Below are 24505 nucleotides of genomic sequence, written 5' to 3'. Positions count from 1 at the left end.
TATTAGCTTTTTTCTTTTTAAGCAGAGAAGAAGAAAAAAGTAGCACACATTCCTGTTTCCTGCCTAATACCATCCTCCAGTGTATGACAGCTATCATTACTATGCTGCTGACAAATTACACTTCCTAGAACAGAAGGTCCTTTCCTTTTTGGAGGAGTACTTGACAAAGGAAGCCAAATCCTAGGAGCCAGAATGGCCACTTCACAACAATCAGTTTTCCCATCAAACACCAGGCTGTGTCAGCTGCACTGGGGATCACCTGCAGCCTGATGGCTCTCAGCTAGCATTCCCTTTGTGTGATTCTGTCCATCATTTGGTTGTCTTCACCAAACCCATTGTTTAATGAGCTTTTTTCAAATCTACCCTGCTGTTAAAATGTCAGTGCATACCAAAAGACATTTGTGAATCATACAAGGGCTTGTTCTCTCTCCTTATGTCACAGGAGAAAAAAAAAAAAGAAAAAAAAAAAAAAAAAAAAAAAAAAAAAAACGTTTCTTTTAAACACTAGGATGACAAATGTGAAAGGCTACTTTACGTTTTCCTTATTTGCTTCTCTAAGTTTTGGGAGGTCTTCTTTAGGGGATATATAATAATAAATTCAGTAGCCATTGTGACAGAGGAATATTGTTGTTGTTGCTGTTCTTAATTTCAGTTTATCTTCAAAAGGATTCTGCAAATGGTTCTCTGTATTTTTTTTTCAACTTGAAAAAGTGTACAAGATTTCAGTGGCAATCACTCCAGTTGAGTAATCAGTGAGAAGAGATTAGCTCTGACTTCAAAAACAAAAGTTTGGTGAAAACACTGCCAGAATATTACTTTTTACCACTTTTATTTCACAAGGAGACAAAAAAGGTCCTGCTGTTGGGATGAAAGCCACTAAATAGAGAATAAACAAATTTTGTCTTAATGCACTTAATTGTCTCTCTTTTAGGTAACAAAGGACATTTGAATGAGTCACCCATACCTTCATCAGGCCAAAAGAAAATATAAAAATCACCACTATTTATCATGCTAATTAGGTTTGAATGCTAGACAGACCACATGGTTAATGATAAACTAAATATCCATATGAGAAGTAAAATCAAAATCCTGAGCACTTGTGGTCATTAAGAGCTGCTTTGTGGATAGACAAGACACTAAATTACATTCTGCTTCCCTGAAGTTTTCCTGCAGTTTCAGCTGAATTCATTTGTTAGTCAGCCAAGCACAAAGCACGTGCTTAAATACAAGCAGATGAGTAGACCTGTGATCACCTACATCTCTAATACTATGTATATCTTTCCATATCAGGATATTTCTTCCTTTGGAAAAATTGTCCTATTACTTCATTAATATATTGGTTAGCATTTCCACAGTGACTGACTGATGCTGAGAAGAATACCCCTCTAACCATGATGTGATGTAAAGCAAGTCTCCAGTCTAACAAGGAAACATCTCTCATTGAGTATCAAGATAAACCTTGTGTGTGCATATGCTGAATAACATTAGCCCTTTTAACATCTGCTGTGAAAGAAAGACAAATGCAAAGACTGATAAAGTCTATGTTTACACACAAGAATTTCTGTCCCATCACAGAAAATAATAAATTAGATACCTGTGTTCAGCTGAGTTTATAGAAAACATACATGCATTTTGCCAGCAATGCAATATAGAAATAAAGCACAGAAAAAGAGCACTTTTAGAGTCATTTTTTCTTTTCTCCCATATACACAGATGCACTTTGTTTTCCTTACCTCCATTCTTCCAGGTTGGGAGGGGAGAGAGAGAGGGAGAAGCATGATTTACAAACTGAAAAGCTAGATAAATGCCCCTAAAGGAAAAGATCACCAGTAATAGATACATAAGCAACACACCAGGCATTATGCAATACTTCCTCAGAATACTTTTCAATTTCAGAGATCTTTAGTGCAAGAATTTCTTAAGATGGAGAGGGCATCCTTGTCCTAAATAGACCTTAATAGCTTTTTCTTCCACAAATGTGCCCAATCACTTTTAAATGTATGTCATATTTTAGAATCCACAATGCCTGCTGGCAAATAATTACCTCTCCATGTAGTAGGAACTTCATATTACCTTACTCTAATTTTCTTTGAACCTTACTATCTGCTAGTTTCAACTGATAATAGTAGGTGCCTGTACTGGAAGAGAAAGAACAATCATTTCCCATTGCTCCAGACTTTATAAGCCTTCATCATATCACTTCAATCACTTCTTTCTGAGCCTGAGGCACACTGGTTTATTTAAGTAATCCTCAAATGGAAATCATTTAACATCTTTAATCATCCTTGTTTCCCTTCTCTGTAACTTTCTAATTTATTTTTTTGTTCAAATAGGACAATGAATACTATCCATGTTTATGAAAACAAGGGGAATGTAGATTAATATTATAACTTTTTTTTTTTAATTTGTTCCTTACCCAATAATTCCTAACATTTAATCTAAAAATTTTAGGCTAAAGTGATTTTTCTTCTTTCAGCTCCAATGTGAAGAAATCAGATAATATCTGATTCTTAGACATTAGTGTAGACGGCATAAGAACCAGTGATGAAGGTAAGCTAGTGGAAGTATACGTTTCCACAGAAGTTGGCCACTTCACTGCACTAGCTTTGATTCTTGTCCAGAGCACCTAAGACATTTGCTATCACTTCTAAACGAGCCTGAGTATGAATGACATACCATACATATTGAACCAATGCAGTGTGTATTTTATACCGTGATTATTTTAGGTAGTATTCCTCCTAAGTGTTTTTTACACATGCTTTCTTCCACATTTCATTTACTCAAGATTCATTTACTCAATTACTCAAATTAAATTGAGTGGGAAAGCTGATAAAATTAAATAGATGCAACAGTTACTGGACAGGGTAATGAAAATACAAAAATCCTTTGACACTCTTAAATGCATGTGCTGTGTACTTAAATTAAAGGAACAATAGAATTAATGTTATGAGGCTTACCCATATAAAAAATGCAACCACTTTCTCAAATGGGAATATTTCTGAGACTGGGCCAGACTGTAAAATGAGAGGGGAAGGGCAGGGGAAGGAGGACAGGGACATGGTCTCATTTTGGTCTTATGATTCCAATGAGAGAGGAAAATAATTCCTCTGGAAACAATAAGGTGGCTAAGTACTGCAGAACAATCTGTTCCTGTGCACCACAGTCCACCTGCTCAGGTGCACACTAGAGGCCACTCAGACCTGTAACATACTTAGTATTAGAAAGGAAAAGATCCACATTAGATAGAGAGAAGAGCCATGGAATGAAAGTAAGTATCTTCAGTGATCACTGCAGCCTACTGAGTCAGCTAATGTTAGCAGAAGTACTTTGGTTCAGCTATATCTTGCTGGGAGGCAAAAGGATATTTTTATGTTGCTGTCTACTTTTCAGCTTTCTAGACAGAAGCAGCAGCAAAATCTGTGTTTGGCAGACTAGCCCCAGACACTGTACAACATGACTTTAGATATTTAATCATCATTCACAAATCTCTCTCGCCAGCACGACGGCAGCAGCGAAGGTTTATCAAAAAGCTGACAGAATATCAGAATCCAGCAACAATTCACCTGTACAGTTGGGTATAATGGATTAACATGCAGCTGTATAAGAACATCACTTATTCCCACTAAAATTTACTACAGAACAAAACCTACATTCAGATTCCCAGCAATGGTAATGGACAAGCAAGAAATCCTTGCATAAAAGTACATGGCTAAAATATACATCAAAACAATGACCCTTATAGATCAATAAACTATTAATTGGTTAAAATATATAGGCTATAAATGCAGAACTGAAACATTTTCCTATTCTTACAAAGAAGCAAAAAGCAGTGCAAATCAGCAGCACAAAAATTTGTTGTTTAATGTGCCAGTCTTGAAAACAGTGACCAGATGCATAAATAAGCATGGAAACTGAGTAATACATTTGTACATTTCAGTACAAACTGGAAACAATGACTGGGCCACCAGTTCATAACAGCTAATAACTGCTTATCTAGCAGTTAAAATGGGAATTTGAAAATTTGCCTGTTAAAATGCAAACCAGAGAGTAGAAGCAGATAAAGTCTTGGCCCCAGGAAAATAACAATAATAACTAAAAAAAAAAAAAAAAAAACAGTTATTAAATAAGGAAACAAATAATTAACTAGAATTCGGTCTAGGTTTCACCTTACTGCTATGAAGGTTTCTCCCTACTGTTATGAAGGTATTTTTCTTACAGGACAAAATCATCTCTTGGAGCAATGCAAAAATACTGCTATCCAGTGGAGGAATACCAGCTAGCCTTTATCAACCCACATGCAAATCTGCCCTTTTGTGCCATGCCTACCAAAGTGGTATAACAAAACTTTTTATTGCCAAGATCACACTTCAGTACACTAAAATTCTTTTGGTGACAATTCCTTTCCACTGTAGAAGTTCATGCACACAGCAAGGAAAAATCTATGCCTTGAGAACACCCAAAGGCAAGGGAACTGACGTGCAGCAGAAGTCTGCTCAGGTCATAGCCTCTGTAGCAAAGTCACGATTGAACTTCAACCTACTTCATTCCAGGGCAGTAGCATAACCAGAACACCATCTCATCTATCAAATAATGTAATAAATAAAAGTCCAGCAGATTATCTCAGCTAAGAATTTAAATAATACATGGTTTGCCTAATGCGTTGAAGTGAAAATGGCTGTCGGTGACAAAATACACACATTCTGCTTAAAAATGCTGTTAGATGGTTAACTGTATCACAGGTTATAATTCATATCATTCAGCAAGAGTAACACACTACTTATTGGTCATTTGGGACTTTTATCTTTCTTTTGTTAAAGAAAGAAAGGGATTGTGGAATGTAATGAGACACAAGAATGTAGTTAGTGTAGTGAAAGAAAGGAAAAAGAGTATTGGAAATTCTTCACTTGTTCAAAAACAAACCCAAACAAACACCAAACATTAAGTGATATATGAGAGCTGCAGGAGAGAGTTCATGTTCACATCTTTAAAACAAAAACATCCTTAAAGAGAGCTATTACTTGGACAGCTGTAACTTTTATTATTTTATTTTTTTTATCTCAGTTTGGAGAAAGTATTGTGGTCTATTGGTTGCTGATTATATTCCCACAGGAAAATCTTCAATTCATTACCAACTTTTTTTCACTGATTACACCACCACCACCCTGGAAAAAATACAAAAAGACACACACATGCACACACCAAAATAAGTAAATAAATAAATAAACAAAAAACAACACACTTCTAAGTTTCATCTGTGAAAATGTATATTGAGTGTCATATTATTGAAAAAGAAGTCTACTGTGAAATCACAGACCCTGGAAAGTCAACAGCAAGACTAAAAAAGACCTTATTTTTATTATTATTGTCAGGCTTTCACTTAGGAGTTCAGTGAACTAACACTCAAAGTAAAATGCATTATTCCTATGGGTTAGTTTCTTTTTCATTTGTAATTCCAGCTGCAAGGTACTTTTTCTAAAACTTTTCCCAGCATACATCAATTTACTTTGTTATACACTTGTACACTGATAAGCAGTATAAACTCAGTGTAAGGTTTGCAATGCCCTGGGCATTACCACAACATCAGCAACCAACAATTGAGAGGACCCTGAGCCTTCAAACTCTAAGTCGGGACTCAAACTGTGTTCAACATTTAGAGCCCAGACCCAGTACCCCACTTCAGGCCTGTGCTCCTAAAAAAGGCATAAATCTCAGCATTGAGCCCAGTCAAACCAGAGAGGACTTCTTATTTTAATTCAATCAACATTGCATCACAGCCCAAGCTACCTTTAGTCAACCAGATTCTTTCTCATATCTAATGGCTTTTCAATACCATTTTCAAAGTAGACTTGTAAAAAAAGTAGCACATTCTCCATGTTTTTATTAACAACAGCCTGTAAAAGTGTTAACTGTTTACTTCAATGCAATTTATGATTACTGGCACTATAAAATGCCAGTCTCACAGAGAAACAAAGTTACTTATTTATCTGCATCCCGTATGGTATTTTGCAGATAACATCTTGGAACAGTAAAGTCTAAATATAGACATATAATAAAAAAATGGTGTTGTACAGGAACTGCTTAAAATTTCAAACCACATGACTCAGTTGAAATTGTTTCTATGACAAGCGTTCTTAAATTAGTGGAAGTTTATTAAACCACAGTTAGATCAGGTTTTGTTGTTGTTATTATTGTTTTCCAGTATTATTTTGACTTGCCTTAGGGTTAACCTCAGAACCATCACAATAAATTTTCTGGCTTTTTCAATTCAGTCAAAAATGTTATTACCATATTTACGTTACTCCGATATTAGGTTCTAGTTTCTGAGAGAAAAAACATATTTCATCTCACATATTTAATATTGAAAGAGCATACCATCCAGCATATCATCCTTCTCAAAGTCAGTGTCAAGAGTTAAAACTGAAAAGAAATACCAAAAGGCTTAAAAGACTATTTTCAGTCTTTTTTTCCATTTACTTCCCTACCAGTGTTGCTACTGATAGTGTAAAATGTAGTTGTGGTTTCAGAAGCCCATAAAGCTATCTACTAGTTAGCAAACAGAAAACAACCTTTAGCCCTGGCCCTAAATCAGGAGCAGTATTTGGTATTCACTGATTATGTTAGATTAAAGTGGAATGTGGCAAAAAAAAAGGTAGCATATATATTTCCAATCCACCAAATGAACTATTCTTTCCATCCATCTGTTAAATTATTATCTAACATTAGTGATTTGCAATTGTATTAGCCATAGAACACTATGTCCAATGAACAGGTTGCAATTACTTTTCATGTAAGGTTTAAGATTAGTTTCTGAGGGAAAAATTATATTTCAAAGCTTTTATGCCATAATTCTCTTCCCAATTCTGCCAAGGGGAAAGTACTTACAAACCCTTTAATACATTTTTAATAAATTTCTTTTCCATATGTAAAAATATTTCATTGGGAATTGGAAACATTTAGGAGCTAATTACAGAGAGCAAAGATAGCATATTTTTCAGCCCAGTGGTTTTCAGATGATCAACAAAAGAGCAAAATAAGAGTTTCAATAAAACTCAGCAAGGCAAGAAACTGTAAATAACGTGGGTGAAAAAGGCTTGAAATGACAATCTGTTTTGTTATGAGTTTTCCAATCCAGCCCTTCTGTGGTAAGTGGATTATAACGAGAATCAAGACTATGCCAAGTCTTTGAAAAACTTGTTGAATATGTGATTTACCTTTTGAGGCAGTCCCAACTATTCTATGAAAGAGAAGTCTCTGAGGAAAGGGCACTGCACAGTCACATAAGCATCTCACTGAATCCTGTATATGCTTATATACATACACATTTATAAATATGGTAGTCAGTGCTTTCCAAAACAAAGTTATTAGATTTGTACCTAATCAGTGCTCTGTGTCCCTTCGGGGTTAGTCCATACAGGGGAGAGGCAATCTATGTCTGTTCACACTATGCAAATCACAGCAAAAAGAGAATGCTGGCTGGATGCCATCTGGTGTGAACTGGCTCATGTCCAGCTCCTTGGGACTTATGTTCTCTGAAGTAGAGCAACTGCATCTACTCTGCACGACATTAGCTCCACAGCCTTTGAGACAATCACTTTTTTTTTTGTTTTCCAGTTCAAAATGCCCAAAAGAATGAAACAGTACTTCACAATCCGACAGAGTAAAGTTGGGGTGGGTAGGTGGTGTGTTCCCCCCAACCTTCCCCTTTTCTGTTTTTTAAAAATAAATTTTATACCCAGGGTGCTTGTTTTGTGACCCAGGACAAGGCAAGCAACACACACTCATTTATTCAGCTTATCAGTCCTTCTTTGCAGAATTAATTAGGTTTTGCTTATTTAAAGCCAGCTTAGATACAGATTTTCAGTCATAACATCCCACCATGTTTGCAGAAACTAAAACAAGAGAGGACAGTACTTCTCATCCTACCCTGAGCACACATTTTGTAGGGCGAGGCACTTACACATATAGACCAGATGAAGCCCAAGACTAAAACTTTTTATTCCTGTACAATACTCCTTCAGGAGAATGGCTGCTTCTCAGAAAGAGCAGTCAGGCAGGCATTGGAACAGGTTGCCCAGGGAGGTGGTGGAGTCACTGTCCCTGGATGTGTTTAAAGAAAAGCTGGACATGGTGCTTAGGGACATGGTTAACTGGGTGATACTGGTGGTATGGGGATGTTTGGATGTTTGGACCAGATGATCTTAGAGGTCTTTTCCAACCTTAATGATTCTATGATTCTAAGTGACCTTTAGGAAACATCTCTGTAGCACACATCTGTATCTCTGGCTTTTACTGGGCATCACTTCCCCCTTTTGCAGATACAGAGCAATGCAGATTCCTCAAAATACTGTGGATATCTGTGGAACATCACAAAAATAAAATTTCTATAACCTCCAACCCTCTTCTCATAACACTTCCAGTCAACAAAAAGAGATTTAAAACCCCTAAGCAGCCTCCTGAAACAAGCTAAAGTAACTGCTGCATGAAGTACTTCAGGTGATCAGGTAAGTGGACCAGACAGACAGCCTGCCCAGCCTCTACTTTGTCAATGGTTAAAGAAAGAGCATTGCCAAAACAAAAAAAAAAAAAAAAAAAAAAAAAGTGATGAAATAGTAGAGTTTATAATATGAATATATGGTCTTCCTCCTCTGCCCAGATACCTACTCCTATAAAAAGTCTTCAAAATTCATGTGAGAAATGTAGTTGAAGTAGACCACTGATTTCAAAAAGTTAAGAGAGCCTTGTTGTAGTTTATTTACTTCCAATTTTCACTACACTGTGCTACAGCCATTCTTGTGCCTTCCACATTTTCATTGTTTTATCAGAGGATTATGTACAGGTGAGACTCCCTGAGTCAAGGTGTGTGGATATATACAGTATCCTATATCCACAAGGGTATGGGAGAATCCAACTTAAACTTTTGATGGCAGATTCTCCTACAGAAAAACAATGAATTTTAAATAAAAAATTAAGGAACAAGGAAACTCATCTGTTTTAATGTACTTAAAAAATGTACAAATGAGAAGGAATACTTGACAGCAAGGTATTGTTAGAATATTATATAAATCTTAATTATACTGTCATGATTTGGGAGTAAATGCATTAAAATTAATGACAATATACCCAAGTAACTGAAAGCTGAAGCACATTTTCAATTACTGTTGGAAAAAATTGCCTTCTTTGCATCTTGTTTTGTACAGATCAGCTAAGCAATGAAATATAGAAATCAAATTTATCTATTAACTGGCCTTCAAAATTAGCACAATTGATCAAGTGAGACAAAATTGACCTTAAGCAATTGTTAAGCTCTGCTAAGCTTCTATGATTTCCACTAGGTCATAACTCTAATACAACACTGTTGAGCCATGTAGGTAAAACCCAGTGTCCTCAGGTGATGCCAAAAAGCAACACAGTACTCTGTAAGAGACAAAATAAATAAATGAATAAGAATTAAAAATTAAAAAATAAAATAGTTAAGAACTAAAAAGAGAAAGAAAAGTGGAAACCTCTGGTTGTGTCAATGCCAGATTCTGGGTCTACTGTGCATTAATGATAGCATGGACTCCATCAGAGTTGATCATTACTTGACAGGAAATAAAGTTTTCCTGATCATAATTCTCTCCTCCACTTGCCAAGGCAAACCTGTTTCACAATTCCTCCTTGAGAGTGCCTGCAATGACTTCTACCCACATAACAAACATAAGAGTTGGAATAGTCTCTTCTATCAGGAGTGCTTCCAGTCAAGAAAGTAATCTCTGGCAATGTGCAACACCAGTTAGATCCAAGACTAGAGAGCTTGCATGGGGCAACTATATAACAAACCAATCAAAGGATGATCTGTGAAACACCCATGTTGTGCAGCTAGGAACTACAGCATTAATCTCCCTGAAAGGAGATGTATTAAACAGCTGCACAATTTCCAATGGTAGATACTGCAAAATAATAATTAGTAGTAATAATAATAATTACAAAATCATGAATTTAAACTAAAAAATACCAGGAGGAAGTGTTTCTTAGTCACCTTATGTTATCCATGAGGTATCGAGCTGTACAACACAGGAACTGTTTTCTTTTTAGTACACTCAGTGGAATGTCATACATTTAGTACATTCTGTGGAATGTCACTGTGTATCACTAGGCAGAAAGAAAGCAAGTAAGGTAAAGTGGTGACATGCCAAGGTTTTCTGCAAATAGCACTGTTTTTGTTGGCAGAATTGAATGGTATTTGTTTGACATTTAATTAAAACTCATGGCCACTAAACTCAAAGGCCTAATGATGTCACAGCACTTAATTTGTTAGAAAATACACTCCTAGCATCTCTTTAGTTAGACAGTTTAGGAGAAGGAGGGAAAATAAAAGGTCAACAGGAGGATTTTTGGAGATGCTACTAACTTCTTGTCTGATCAACAAAAATAGCCATTCAGCTTACTAAAACAGAATGCATGAAAAGCCATGGGCATGAAAATGTAATTACTCTCCTGTAAATTGGTAGCACATTAGTATGCTGGAAAGGAGAAGAAAAGCATAGCTTGGGCTTGGAGAGTCATGAGATTGATAGCCACCAGGAAAATGGTTTCTCTAATTAATTTTCTTCTGAGTATTATCCAGACCATTAAAACTTCTTTAATACTTGCATGCAGTGAGAGTCTGTTCTAACTTATGAAAAGCTGCTGAAACACACAAGACACAGCAAGAAATTCTGAAAGGCAATTTAATTAAGATGGTTTTTAATATCTTTCTTATTAACAAATAATCATTTTCTTTGATTTTGTTCCCCCCGAGAATGTAGACTGCAAACTAATATTTATTCTTTCTTTTTTCAAATGGAACATTTTAATATGTTCCATAACTGTCTAATAAATAAGCAAGTAAGTAAAAAGACGTAAATGTTGATGCACTAAGAAAAGTGAAAATTTTATGGCCAATAACAACATTTGTAGTTGCACTTGAAAGATGACAATAAAAATAAATGCATTTGCAGGGTATGAAATGGTTCCTATTGGGAAAGGAGGATATTGGTCCATTGGCTTGGTGCATTGTGGTTGTACAAAACCATATTCACAAGAACTCCAAGAGACAGCAGTAGCAGTATGTAATTTAATACTGCTTAATCAGTCAGCTGACAGTTTCTTCAAGATGTAAATATTGGGCTAACACACAGAAAAAGAAAAAAAAAAAAAAAAGCATTCCTGTAACAGGTTACAGACATGTTAGTCATGTACAGGTGTAAATTAGAGAATGTGCCAGTCATAAGCTAGATCTGGCATGTTTCCACCCCTTGCAATAATGTGAGTTACAAGAAAAGGTTTGCAACTGTCCTTATTCATACCTAGATCTTTTTAGATCTCTTCCGTCTCTGGGGCCTCTAATTTTACAGCGTCCTCTCTGTAAGTACATCAGCTCTTTGTCCAGACCTGACGCTGGCTGTAGAGTACATAGAGAACTCTGCAACATCAAGCACAAGAAAATGTAGGCAGAATATCTAATTTCTGAATCCCAGTTAGGCTTAAGTATGATCCATGAAGTGACGATTCTGAGTACACCCAGTAGCACAGCTTCAGACACCCAGAAAAACTTTACATTTAAGGGGGGAAAGTTTATCTATGCCCCATTGTCAAGTGAGTGAGAGTTTCTAGAGGTTGGTTTAGAACTTGGCATGAATGCAAATAGTCAAATCCTTAGTCCAGTCTTAGAGTAACTACAACATATACTTTTCTTGCACCACAAAATGAAAATCTTTTCAAAAATCATTTACTAGATTAAAATTATATTTAAGATCACTAACATGTACCTGTTTTTCCATATGCACCTGACAATCACTTCAAAAGTCCCAATATCTATTGTATTAATACTGAAGAAAAATGACACACCATGTAGAAGTCAGTCAAATCAAAATAAAACAAAAAACTACAGTATAACAAGCACTGATAACTCATTCTTGCAAGTTAATTAAAAAGATGATCCAGGTCACGCCCTAGTCTATCCAAGAGATGCTGCCCCCACGATATATTCTCCTTCTGAAATGTGTCTTGTTCTATATAACCCAAATGAGAAACTGCCAAGACTTTTTCTGGAAAACTGTCTTGACTACACTTTCTGTAACATGAGATATTTTCTTAAGGCCTATAGACACTATTAGAATTGACACAGAGATACAATCATACAAATAAGGCCAGTAGTTCTAGATATCTCTCATACTGCCTTGGAACATAAAGTAAGCTAAATATTGCAAAAACTTGCAATGCTGCCTTGGAACATAAAATAAACTAAGCCAAACAAGATTGCATGTTCTTTCCAGGGTTAGAGGCAGTATTTAAGATTTCCAATAAGGCATTAGCATTGCTGCATTTAGGCAGGAATAACTGTCATTCTCTTTAAGTAGAGCATGAATTTTCAAATGTAAAAGGTACCAAGCAATGCCAAGTTGTGGATGACCTTTTTTTTTTTTTTTTTTCCAAAAATGACTACTGTATGCTAGCTTCTGAATGCTGCAGTTGGCCTAGTGAAGAGACAATTAAGGATGAGGAGGAGAAGGAGGAGGCGGAGGAGGAGAAGGAGGTGGAGGAGAAAAATAAACTTATTTCCCTTATGAAATCAATGCAGACATTTACTTTGCAGTGTGCATTGAAAGGCGGAGAGCACATAGAAGTACTAGAACAATACGAGTGGGAAGAAGTTTGTCACTGGGTAACATACAGTGACACCAGTCTTTTGTTCTCCACTGCAGTATGAGTCTTCAAGGATGGAGAAAGGTGCATGAATAAGTAGCTAGAGAAAGCATAACGCAAGCTGCTGGGATCTGCATGGCATTTCTGAAGAAAATCAGTGGTTCACTGCAATACAAAAGGAAGTTTTATTTCAGAAAAAAAGATGCTGGCGGTTGGCCAGCTCCCTGCCAGAGAGAAATCAGAGCCTGCCTGTTTTGACCATAGTGAAAGTTTAGGTCTAAGTGGCAAATGAGGTGAAGGGGATGGGAAGGTCAGATTTGACAGACTGACTTGCCTAGAATTACTAAAAACTGATTTGTATTTATATCTTCAAATGGATTTTCATTAAAAGTCCAATTTTATTTTTTCTAACATATGAAGCATAACAAAAAAAAATATGAATATATAATTTTGCTAAGAATAAATGTATAAAGATTCAATGTACTAATAGGAGAGGAAACATGATTATAGTACTTCAGATAAAGAAATGAGCATTTGCACAATGGCTTTTTGAAGGGTTTCTTGTGCAGTACTAGAAAAGACACTGAAATAGTAACTGTCAAGAATTAGCTATTTTGAATGTCCCACTTTGTGGGCAGAAGTGAAAGTGCTCAAAACAAGGGTTACAAGCACACCAAAAAATGTCTGCCAGAAAGCCTACTCTTCAATGGCAGTGAACATAATGGCAGGTTAGGAAAAAAAAAAAAAACAGGCAATAATAAGCTTTGCAATTTAAAGCAGGATTTTAGAAAATTTCTCACATTTAATAGAAGCTTCAAAGATAGAACAACCCAGCCACTGTATTAGTTGCCTATAGATGCCTACAAATATTTTGAGTATTAAACCAGACATCATGATACATAGTGTTGTTAACAAAACATTCTATTTTAAGCTCTTCTTCACAGTTGTTTATGACTTCAAAAAATAGTTTGGACTCAATTTTTCTTATTCTTTCTGTTTACCTTAGGCTATTTTGATTTAATTTGAGAATTTAAGCCAACATGTTTCATTTGCTAGAGAATGTTGTTAGAGAAGCAGTACTGCCAACAACTAAACCTCTCCACCGTCCCAGTCATCTCTTTGGATTATTTTACTACTTCCAGTGTTTGGAAAAGCATAGCAAAGCTCTAATGCAAAAGCGGGTAGATGTTCTATTCCCGTCCCTGCAAAACTTTTAGTGCATTCTGAACACCAATTTTTGCACGTGATGAACCAGCTCACTTCTTTTAATAACTTAATATAAGCCTTGAATGTCTCTTTATTCTCTCTAGCAATGAATCTTACTACATCACTGGTAATCCACAGGATTTGTCAATACAGCAGAAAGAAGAGAAATCACCATTGTTTTCTAAACAGTAATAGGGATGAAAAGCCCCCAAAAGTATTCTGCATTGGACACTTCCTTCTGAAATGTGGATTAAGTAGTATTTGGGTACACAAGCAGTAGCTTCTTGGTTCAGATGCATCCACTAATATACCAGGCAGAACACCAGGTAAGTGCTATTCTGCCAAAAAATAGTCCTGGGTTCTGTTCTGATTCTGTTCAAATCCCATTCTCACAAGTCATTGTTTCCATGAACAAGCACATTTCAGTGAAAAAAAATCTTCCTTATATTGTAAATCCTAAATCAGCTCCAATGGCTTTAGGTGCTGAAACAGGATGTAACAAGTTGTAGGTTAACCAGTACAGGAGACAATGTGGCCCAAATTGCACACCTGGACACGCAGGAAAGTTGACATGGCACCATGAACTGATATAAAGAACCTCCAAAACAGATCTGAGACTACTGGGCACAGCAATGGGAAATAACGACATGTGGATTGGTGAACACAAACGCTAACTGTAGTATAATTGTGGTAATACTGAGCTCAAGTGAGGAGTACAGAAACTTTTAATAGATCAGCAATCTTCCAATATAGGCAAAATAATATTCCTTAATTTTATTTTCTGAAAGATCAGAACTTCCTAAAGTGAAATTTGTTTAGTTTTGTTTTGTTTTGTTTATGGGCTGACACAAAATTCAGCATACAAGGTTGCAACCCAAATAAAGTTTGACAAAAGTTAAAATTATCTGGGAAAATAAATAAATAAATAAATAGATAGATAAATAAATAAACTGAAGCATTAATGTCATAAAGTGGTGCCTACACTATATACATTCTCTAGTGACAATTAAAAATATGTATATTAGGCCATAGTTGCATAGAGTTTCCACAAGATTTACTTGCATAGCATTCAAGTTATACAATTCAGAAAACTTATTAAGTATGTTGAATGAAGAGTGTTCTTTATCCATAACAGATGCTTTTCCGTTTGTGTCCTGGAGGATACAAACACAGAAGTATGATGATAATGTACCACCTCTTCTCCAGGTCATTCCCAAAGAAGACTTCTTAATTATGATTTTATTTTTATGAAAACAAAACAAAACAAAACAAAACAAAACAAAATCAAAACAAAACAAAACAAGACAAAAAGAAAAAAAAAAAAAAAAAAAAAAAAACAACAACAAAAAAAAACACTTCCTGCTGTCTATCCCCCAGAAGTAGTTCAGAAGATCCAGCTGACAGAACTTGCCAGACCATACTGGAGTCCTGAATATAAATGTGGAGCTGATGACAGCAACTAGCCTGATGAAGAGTCCATGAAGCCCCTCTGAACCTTCAGTCAGTCCTTCTGTGCCCCAAGAATATGTCTTCATGCCCCAATCACCTCTAATTGCTGTCTGAACGATTTATTTTTTTCATTACAGTGCCTCTCAAAACTGAAAAACATCAACTTTAGTTTTCATAATCAAGTATGGATGCAATCCTCCGTTCAAGCACCATCTTGAGATGAGTTTAAAAGGAAGCTTGGTATGTGCCCACATTTATTCTCATTTCTTTTAGTCCATCCACGTTGTGGCATCATACTTTACTAGTGGCACTTTACTAGAAAAGTCTCAACATATTCTACCACAAGAACAAAATGGATGTGAAGGAGTTCTGAATTCAGTGTGAATGCCAGTAGCTAAATTATAGGCAGACTATGAAGATCAATAAGAACATGAAAAGATGGATAAGAATGCACTAACCACAAACCCACACTCTGGCCAGGGAATTTAAGTCACTTTGTGTGATTCTGTTAGACATTCATGGTTCAAGTACATGTGATGATGCACAGCTCCATGTATTCATGAACAGAGGTTCAACAACCCGCACTGCTACCAGTGCCTGCATGGAATTAATAAATGAATAGTGGAAACTATGCAAGACAAAGACAACTTTATTGAGCTAAGGAAAGCCTTTCAAAGGGAACCCACAGTAACATCTTTAGTTAAAGCCATATATAACATATCTATAACTAGTCACTTTGAATCTCTACTGACTGTAAGCTCTCCTGTTCCTCTGGCTGGTAGCAAAACCTTTCAACATTTCAACCCCATACTTGTAGAAAAAAGTCACTTTGTCAGTTTTGAATAACTTCATCACCTTCTGGTTGTATTATTAAAACATATTATAGACTGTGTAATATCCATGTCTACAAAATGGCTTCTGTGGAAATGCCATTCAGAACAGCAATCCGAAACCTAGTCCTTTAGCCTCATAGACTACACTAAGAGCTTTAGGCCATTCCTTCATTCTAAAACAGCAAAAAGAGAACAAACATACAGAAAATGCCAGATGAATTTCTTAACTTATTGTTGAAATGTATCTTAATGGTATGAGGTAATGTGCTTGATATAACAATACAAAATTAATTCTTCATACCTCCAATGCAGAGACAAAATATTCTCACACAGAATCATCTGAATCAAAATGATGCTGCTCAATCCATCTTCTAAGCAGCTGTGATACCAAATGAACTATGATGTACTACACGTAACTCTGTAACATTACCCCCAGAATCTGTTTCAAAAATGGGTTCAGCATCATATCCTGTATTATCCTAGAACACTACTTGATATTTAAAATAAAGTTTACAGCATGTATAAAGCTATTCTGATGCTCCTCACTGCACACTTATGATTTAAAGCATGGTTTGTATTCTACTGAACGTGTTTCTTTTGCCCTTCTGCTAATAAGCTTTCTGCAACAGTGGGTATCGTACACAGAACTAATGCAGACTGCATGACAGATCTCATTTACACAACAGATCTGCAGTGCAAACAAAAGCAAAAAGTCCTACCCTATGCAACCCACAAAGGAGGAAGGATTCACTGCAGAGGTATTTGCATTAACACAAATGGATATATTTACACCTGCACTTTTCTTTCTACTGCTAAACACTTAAATTTCTGGTCTCATTGTGGTGACACTATTTAAAAATGGACCAATGCAAATTTTTTCATCTACACCCTACCAAGAATGCAGATCTAGTATTCAGGAAGAAAGGAAAGACTATTTTGAGAATCATTTTAATATGACAGAAATAAAAACAGGATTGGGAGGGGAACAAAACATCCAGAGATAAAAGGAACAGATACTTGATTAGACACAGGACAAGAAGCCACATTTATTTGAATATAGCAGACTGAAGTCCTGTTATCCACCACTAGCCAGCATAAAGGAAAATAATAACTACAGTGTTCTGAGAGAATACTTCATGCATACTAATACTTAGCTGAAGCAGATGAAAATCTTTTAAAATTTTAAAGTATGCATAAAACATGAAAGGCACTTCTATTTCAAGAAAGCAGGATGAATCTGTTCATAAGAACATGATCTAGTAAGCAGAATTGTTCATGCTGTAAAGGAAATAAAGATCTTGCAGTACCATCACAGATAAGGCTGAACATGAGTATCATCTGTCTGACCTGCACCACTCCAACACAGGCCAGAGTTAATGCCTCTTTGAATCAAAACACTCCTTTAAAAAATGAATAAAAAAATAATAATCTGGAAACACCTTGGAAATTTGGAAATCTAGAACACACCTGTAAATTATGTATTTACAATTTTTTCAGTGGTAACTTACCTGCCCATAGTTCACATTATTTCCACACTCTATTTGACTAGTTCTGCTTTCTTACACTGCACACTGAGGAGGACTTTTTTCTGATTTTCTCTTTGTTATTTAACTCACTCTGTCAGCAAGTATTATATTACTTTGTGACAACCCTAAGCCAGAGTAAATGAGTAGGTGAGAAAACAGCCAGTCTCTAACCCTTATTAAAATTATACAACTTCTGCCACACTGATAACTAGAGAAGCAGAGTAAGTAAGAGGTGTTGTAAGAGAGGACTTGTGGATAATTTACTTTTCCCTGCTCCTCTAAATGGATTATCAATCTGAAGTGATTGACTACATAGCTACACTCAGGAGGAGTCAGTAATATGCAGCATATATTAATCTCAAATATGTGACTGATTTGGTACTTCCCAGCCTAGTCCAGAAGGGCACTATGCCTTTCAGTGTCTGAAACTCAGTTTACAGTTCAGGCATGTATTACAGAAGAAATCCTCTACTTCTGAGCAAGTAAAATTGCATGAGGCGCATAGATATTTAAACAGTGGGGAGCTTCCAGAAGTCTGGTGGAAAAAATGTGGCAGCAAGTAGTGGTGTAGGGAGAGTCAGAGAGAATGGGGAGGGAAATAACTTCAATCTGAGATTTTCACAAATGCATTTATATTTATGATATGAAAAGAAGCAAAGCTATTTTGAGCAACCTGGTCTAGTGGAAAGTGAGGTTGAAATTAGATGATCTTTAACGTCCATTCCAACCCAAACCATTCTCTGATTCTCTAATACTAGATCCAACTTTTCAGCGAATCCAGCATGCAGAAAAACAGTTACACAAGAACTACACAAGCCAACTTCTATGACCACCTATATTATAATTTATTTACAATATCCAAAGTCAGACCTACATTAAGAATACCTTCAGGGTATCAGTAAACACCGAATGCTATTTCTTCAAGGTACTGTAACATTTTCCTGTATCCAGCAATCAGATGTTCTTCCTTCTGATATTGGAAGGCTAATATGGTATGTTACACACAGTTTATCAGGCTATTTTGAAGAAATCTTATATAAAGAAAGGTTTCCAATGGTTAGTATTTTCCAATAAGAGTCCAAGACATGTTGCATAGTTGTGGGAAATAAGCCTAAACCCTGACTACACTGAGGGCACAGGTAGAAATTACTATATTAAATGTCTTAGTATCATAATAATGTACTATCAGTACCACATTAAAGAAAAAGAATGGTACATGGCATGTAGCCCAAAGTCAAAGAGTAACTTGTATAAAGGGCATAAACTACAAAGGATGACAATCACAGTAGCAAAATGATACCTGAAACTCCATTCTTTCAGTGATAAATCTTGTCTTAGATCTTGAAACATGAACAGGTTGAACAAATTTTCTACAACCACTCAGCTTACTGCAATGATAAATTTAAACAGGAAAACTTAGAAGATCATAAAGCCAGGTGGACAATGAAAAGATGATAATTACTTTATCTCTTTCGATACTCAGACATTATTATCAGAAGAGATCTCAGCAAAAACAGTAGTACAATTAAATGCAGTGAAAAAAAAATTTACATTGCACAGTTTTGTACCCCAGATGCAAAGACAAATATCATGCAATTTTATAGCTCAAAGAAAGTGTGATGGATGAGGGGAAAGGTAAATTTTACAGCTCAGTATGTGATGTGCTAAACAACATACAAAGGAATAATGTTGTATTACTAATGGGAGATTTAAATGGGTTATGTACAATGTCTAGAAAACCGCTGAGTGGTTACTCAATATCTGCAACAGTGCATGAAAAGATGAAAAAGTATCAAGTGACTGAGAAAAAAAGGGCTTAATTGTCAAACTGCCAAAGAGAGTAGTTTTGACAGGTTGTAACATGAAAGTTATTGGGACCTGCTGATTTAAGAATACCTAGTTTAGTAGCTGTTACCTAATCTCCTTAATTACTGTTGGAAAGCAAAGCACATTACATCATCGAGTTCATTCCCCTCTCTTTTCCAAATACAAATATTTATTGAACATGTCTGCCTTCTCTGCATTCACACAATCAATTCCACCACTCCCATCCAGAAACATACTGATAAAATTGTCCGGATTTATCTTGTTCTTCATATATTTAATCCTCTTATTTTTCTTAATTCTGCTGACTATATATTTCACCTTTTGTCCTTCCCTTATCAGTTCTCTGCAGTTTCCAGGTTTTGATTTACATTATTAGCTTCCTCTGTCATACGTTCGTTATTAAATTTATAATTCATAATACCATTTGTGTCCTCTCACAGTTAAGTTGATTCACTCTCTGCTGTGCCTTTTTGGACCTCTAGTAAAGTTTACTAAAACATTTACCAAGTGCCATTCCCATTTTTGATCATAAGTGGTTTTTGTTTTGCTGCAGATGAACCTTTCGAGGCATGACATACTGAACCTTTTGAGGCATGTGGTAGCATTTCTCTCTGGAACTAAAATCAAATCAAGATCATTTGCACCAAAGCTACAAAGAGAATCTAAGACTGTAACCAATTTTTCTGTGACATGCTGATAGGAAAGTCTCACCACACTTTGAGTTAGGAAAGAGCTAGCTTTAATGTGTTTATCAAGGTGCCCCTCTGATTTGGGAAAAGACATAATCTGCAATATCAGAGAGAAAAATATTTCAGGGCTGGCAGGATTGTCCATCTGCACAAATTTACATGGAATTCAACCACCATAATTCAGGCGATTCTCCTCACACTACTTCTTTGGGACCTACAGATGAGAAAAGCAGACTGTAGAATGTGAGCAAGCAGTCAAGCTTTCCTTTTTTCTGTTCATGTTTTTGCTTATCCCTTGGCACAGTTTCAAGTCCACTGAAGCAGCAGCATTTTGGTTTTAAATACAATTAGACATGGCCATTTACAGAAACCAAATTTTTATGTACCCCATAGGAGACTAGCTTAACTTAGCTGCCTCCTGTCACTTCTCATAGGAACACTACAGTATGATAATGTCCTCTGGGCCAGTGTTTTAATAACACTGCCTTGCTGAGTCTTGCAGGATTATTAGACTAATAGATCCCAGTTATGACCAAGTCCTGAGGCATAACTACCTCTGACATTGTATGTATAACTTTGCCACATCTTCTTTATTCAATAGTGCCCTTTCAGACACTTCCCCCAGTAAAGTTGCTTCTTTCCTAAATCAAACCCTAAATCAAACTTTTGTTATGGTCATTATTGTGGTCATTATTATTTCTTTCACCGGCCTATAATCACAAGGTATTTATAGATGCTTTTTTGTTATATTCAGAAAGCGAGAGAAATTTCTGACCCTCTAAAGAAGAACTCGAAGTGTAACAACCTAAACAAAATAAACTTCTGGAGAAGACCAGGAAAGTACAAATAGGAGCTTTTCTGTGTGTGTTGATTTTCTGAACCTTGCAGCAGTGGGACATATCATACAGGGCAGAGAAGCAGCCAGATCAACAAAACCCCACTAGAATGATAAACTTATTTAATCAAAAGACACTACAAAACCTGTTTTTTCAAGCAAACATAATACATCTTCTCTGTACCTAGATGCACCAAAAGGCCGACCAGAAAAAGTGATATGTTTTACTTCATTGGGAAAATCTTCATTAAATGTGACATGGGCTGTGATGGAAAATGTCTCTACTTGTAAAACAAGACCTGAAACACAATAAAACTTAACATCAACAAAGGGAGATAAGAAAAGAATGATTTAAGACACTGATTAAATCATAAAGATAGATCTTACAGAAACGGTATGAAAATCCCTAGATGAAGAGAGTGATAATATCATAGGAAGAATATTACCTTCATATTATTTCAGATTACGTATGCATGCACATACCACACAGATACAACTCCTGACCAGCTCTGTTAATGTTCTTTTTTACTAACATTATGTTTGTGTTTTTGAAAATCAGTACTTAGGTTGGTTTTGTGTGATTTGTTTTTTATTTTAGCAGACAAGCTGTCCAGTTAGTCCATCATTTAAAGATTTCCCTTTTTCACTTTAAAGATAAACAGAAACAAATTATACCTTGTCTAAACTTAACTAAAAAAGAGAAAAGAATAAGGAAAAAAAAAAAAAAAAAAGGCCTTATAAAACTTAAATTCAGGTTTGGCTAGAGGAATATTTTATATTTGCTTATCTCAAAATATTATTTTATTTAGTAGAATACCTCAAAGAACTACTTACTTATTTCATAAATTGGATGTGCCAAATCCTGTTCCACCCCAGACTCCTTACCACACAGAGCCAAGCAAGTGTGCCTAATTTTTGTGGGTTTGTTTCCTCTGCATGTCTCAAAATTTACTGTACTTAACATACACATATAAAATTAGGCAAGTATTAATTTAAAATCTTGTCATGGACTTCTTGTTTGCTGCTATTCCGACAGCAAATTATACCATCTCCTGAAACAGAGTGGTTCTAATCTGTACACTGCATTGTGTTAAGCAGGCAATACAGATATGGAACAGGTAGTAAGGTTTACCACACTTCCTTTGACAGATTATCCCCATCTGTTAAAAAGCATGGCTTTGTAACATAACTTCTAAACTTTTCTTCATGAAATTTAAGCCACAGATTTATATTTGCAGACTTATATTTGCCATTCCTTGATAATTGTGTCCTTCCAAATATTTACAATTTTATAACATTACAATTATTATTAGAAAAATAATTAATTATACAACTATTACAGTTACAAATTTTTACCCAATTCACTTAACCAAATTTTACGCATTCAGATTTGCAGTAAATAAACTAATTCAAATGTTTCCAATATTTGGATGTCACAAATAATGACATTGCATTACTTACCAAAAAGCATAACTACTCCAGCATTCATCTTTAAGAACAGGACTTGTGAGCACTTCTGAAACGTTTACTTCCTTAAATAATTCTTTCAGGTGTTCCTACAGACCTGATCAACAACCTTAAACTGAACCACAGCTGCTTCTACCATCACATAGCTGCACCTGTTTGTCATTTTGGCCAGGTCATTGTCCAGTTGTTGATAAGGAGGACGATGTTCTAAACTTTAAATATAAATATATTTTTTAAAGCCTAAGACTTAAAATTAATACTTTCCATGTTCAGTGAAATTTTGCTCTTAAATCCTGAAATAATGAAAACTGTAGAAAGAAGATAGACGAAGGGATCTATGACCCCCACAGACTTTAAAGGTGTAAGAAAAAAAAAAAAAAAAGAGAAAGAGAGAGAGAGAGAGAGAGAGAGAGAGAGAGAGAGAGAGAGAGAAAATAAATATGTATATATATATATGTAAAACATTTTTTCTGTAGTCAACAAAATTAATTATATGTTGCTTCCTAAAATCTGCTGGTTATGAAACCATAATTTCTAACTGAAGCTGTTCCAACACAAAGCATAAAAAGAATCTACATGGACAGATTGTTTGGCATCATATAATACCTGCTTCTCCTGTAGTACATTTTTAGGATCTTCTTTCTCTGCTTGGCTGTCTATTCTCAACAGCCTTGTATGCATACATACATTTTGAGACACTTGCTTCTGCCAACTTCAGCTGAAACTATTCAGTGGGTTCAATAATTTTGAAAACATAAAAATGGTAACTCAGGAGAAACAAATTTGCCTGTTCGTATTCACATACACAGAAAGTTTAATCACAAAGTCATGCATCCATAGAAAAAAAAAAATCACTTAAAAAAGGAAAAGAAACAGGAAAAAGGAAAAGAGAACAAAACAGTTCAAAACTTCTACCTAAATATTCAGCATGGTGTACAAAGGAAAATGGGCTTTACTGAAAGTCCAGAGCTGTGTGCTTTTTGAGACATTCATTATATACATTATAAAGCAGACTTCCAAGTTTTGTAGAATTTCCTGAGCTAACTTCATTACTGGAAGCAATACAATTACAGAAGTATGGAGTTCACTATTCAACATCCATTAAACTACCCTTCTTCCTACCACTAAATTAGCTCATTTAAATCTAACTTGGTTAACCTCATTATCAGTGTGAACTGAGACATCTCCTTAGCTGTTGATGAAGATGCTGGGTATAGTAGACAGAGTAGCCTATGATTTTGGTTACTGGGGATGCGTGACACTGACAGAGATAGCCAGTACCTCTAACTTACTCCACAGTGACAGATACAGAAGTATGAGGAGCTGAACCCCGGTTAGAAAAGTGTCATACAAAGGATTGAATTTCATCTCTCTCCTACCACAGGTACGTTGTAGAAAGTATGGGTACTTGGTTTATTATGGGCAGGATGACAGCTGGTGCTATGAAATTTGACCTTCTTAAATATCTAGTCATTAATGAGAGCCCAGAGCTGAGTGACACTACATGCACTGCCAGAAAAGCCTGGTACAGGCTAAGGGCAGGTACCAAAGGTACCAAAGTGCAGCCTCATCCATGGGGACAGTCATGCCCCAGTACCGCTGTTCTAACACACACCACAGCACCCACTCAGTCCACAACCATTTGTTCCTACATCTGGCACATCTACCCTGCCTAATTTTACCTGACTGGGTGTCATGTTCTATAAAGACAGGATAGACTGGCTTCCTACTTGAGGGCAATAAGGTTAGTCAGTGTGAATCTGCTCATTATTTTCACCAAATGCTCTAAAAGATAATGCTACAAATGCTTACTGTTTTCACTTAGGGGTATGCTTCGGGCTCTTTCCAAAGTTTGAAGAACATTATCTCTAAAACTCTGGAGAAAGTTTATCAAAACATACATACTGGCAATCACCAACACCTCACATGTGAAAGGAAAATGTTCTTCTTGATGATAAAAAATTGGTATTTTCCTACTCTAAGATTTGAGGGAGGATAAATAATGGA

At 35.8% G+C, this 24505-nt stretch overlaps 1 protein-coding gene across 2 annotated transcripts in view; it reads right to left on the bottom strand.

Annotated features, from left to right (window-relative positions):
* LOC311437157 (uncharacterized protein) overlaps window positions 1-22781 on the bottom strand; it is a 146440-nt gene extending 123659 nt beyond the window's left edge. For both annotated transcript variants that reach the window (XM_084520069.1, XM_084520070.1), the window contains exons 1-4: window positions 22596-22781; window positions 22493-22520; window positions 21216-21330; window positions 18981-19068 (exon numbers count right to left, since the gene is read on the bottom strand). In XM_084520069.1, coding sequence (XP_084376195.1) covers window positions 18981-19068; window positions 21216-21330; window positions 22493-22520; window positions 22596-22661 — 297 coding nt within the window. In that variant the 5' untranslated portion in view covers window positions 22662-22781. The remainder of the gene's footprint in view (window positions 1-18980; window positions 19069-21215; window positions 21331-22492; window positions 22521-22595) is intronic.
* Between the last annotated feature and the right edge of the window lie 1724 nt (window positions 22782-24505).

This window comes from Aythya ferina (genome assembly GCF_964211825.1).
Source record: "Aythya ferina genome assembly, chromosome: 5".
Lineage (NCBI taxonomy): Eukaryota > Metazoa > Chordata > Aves > Anseriformes > Anatidae > Aythya > Aythya ferina.
The sequence above is the reverse complement of the archived record's forward strand: the minus strand, read 5'-3'. Positions and strand labels throughout refer to the sequence as shown.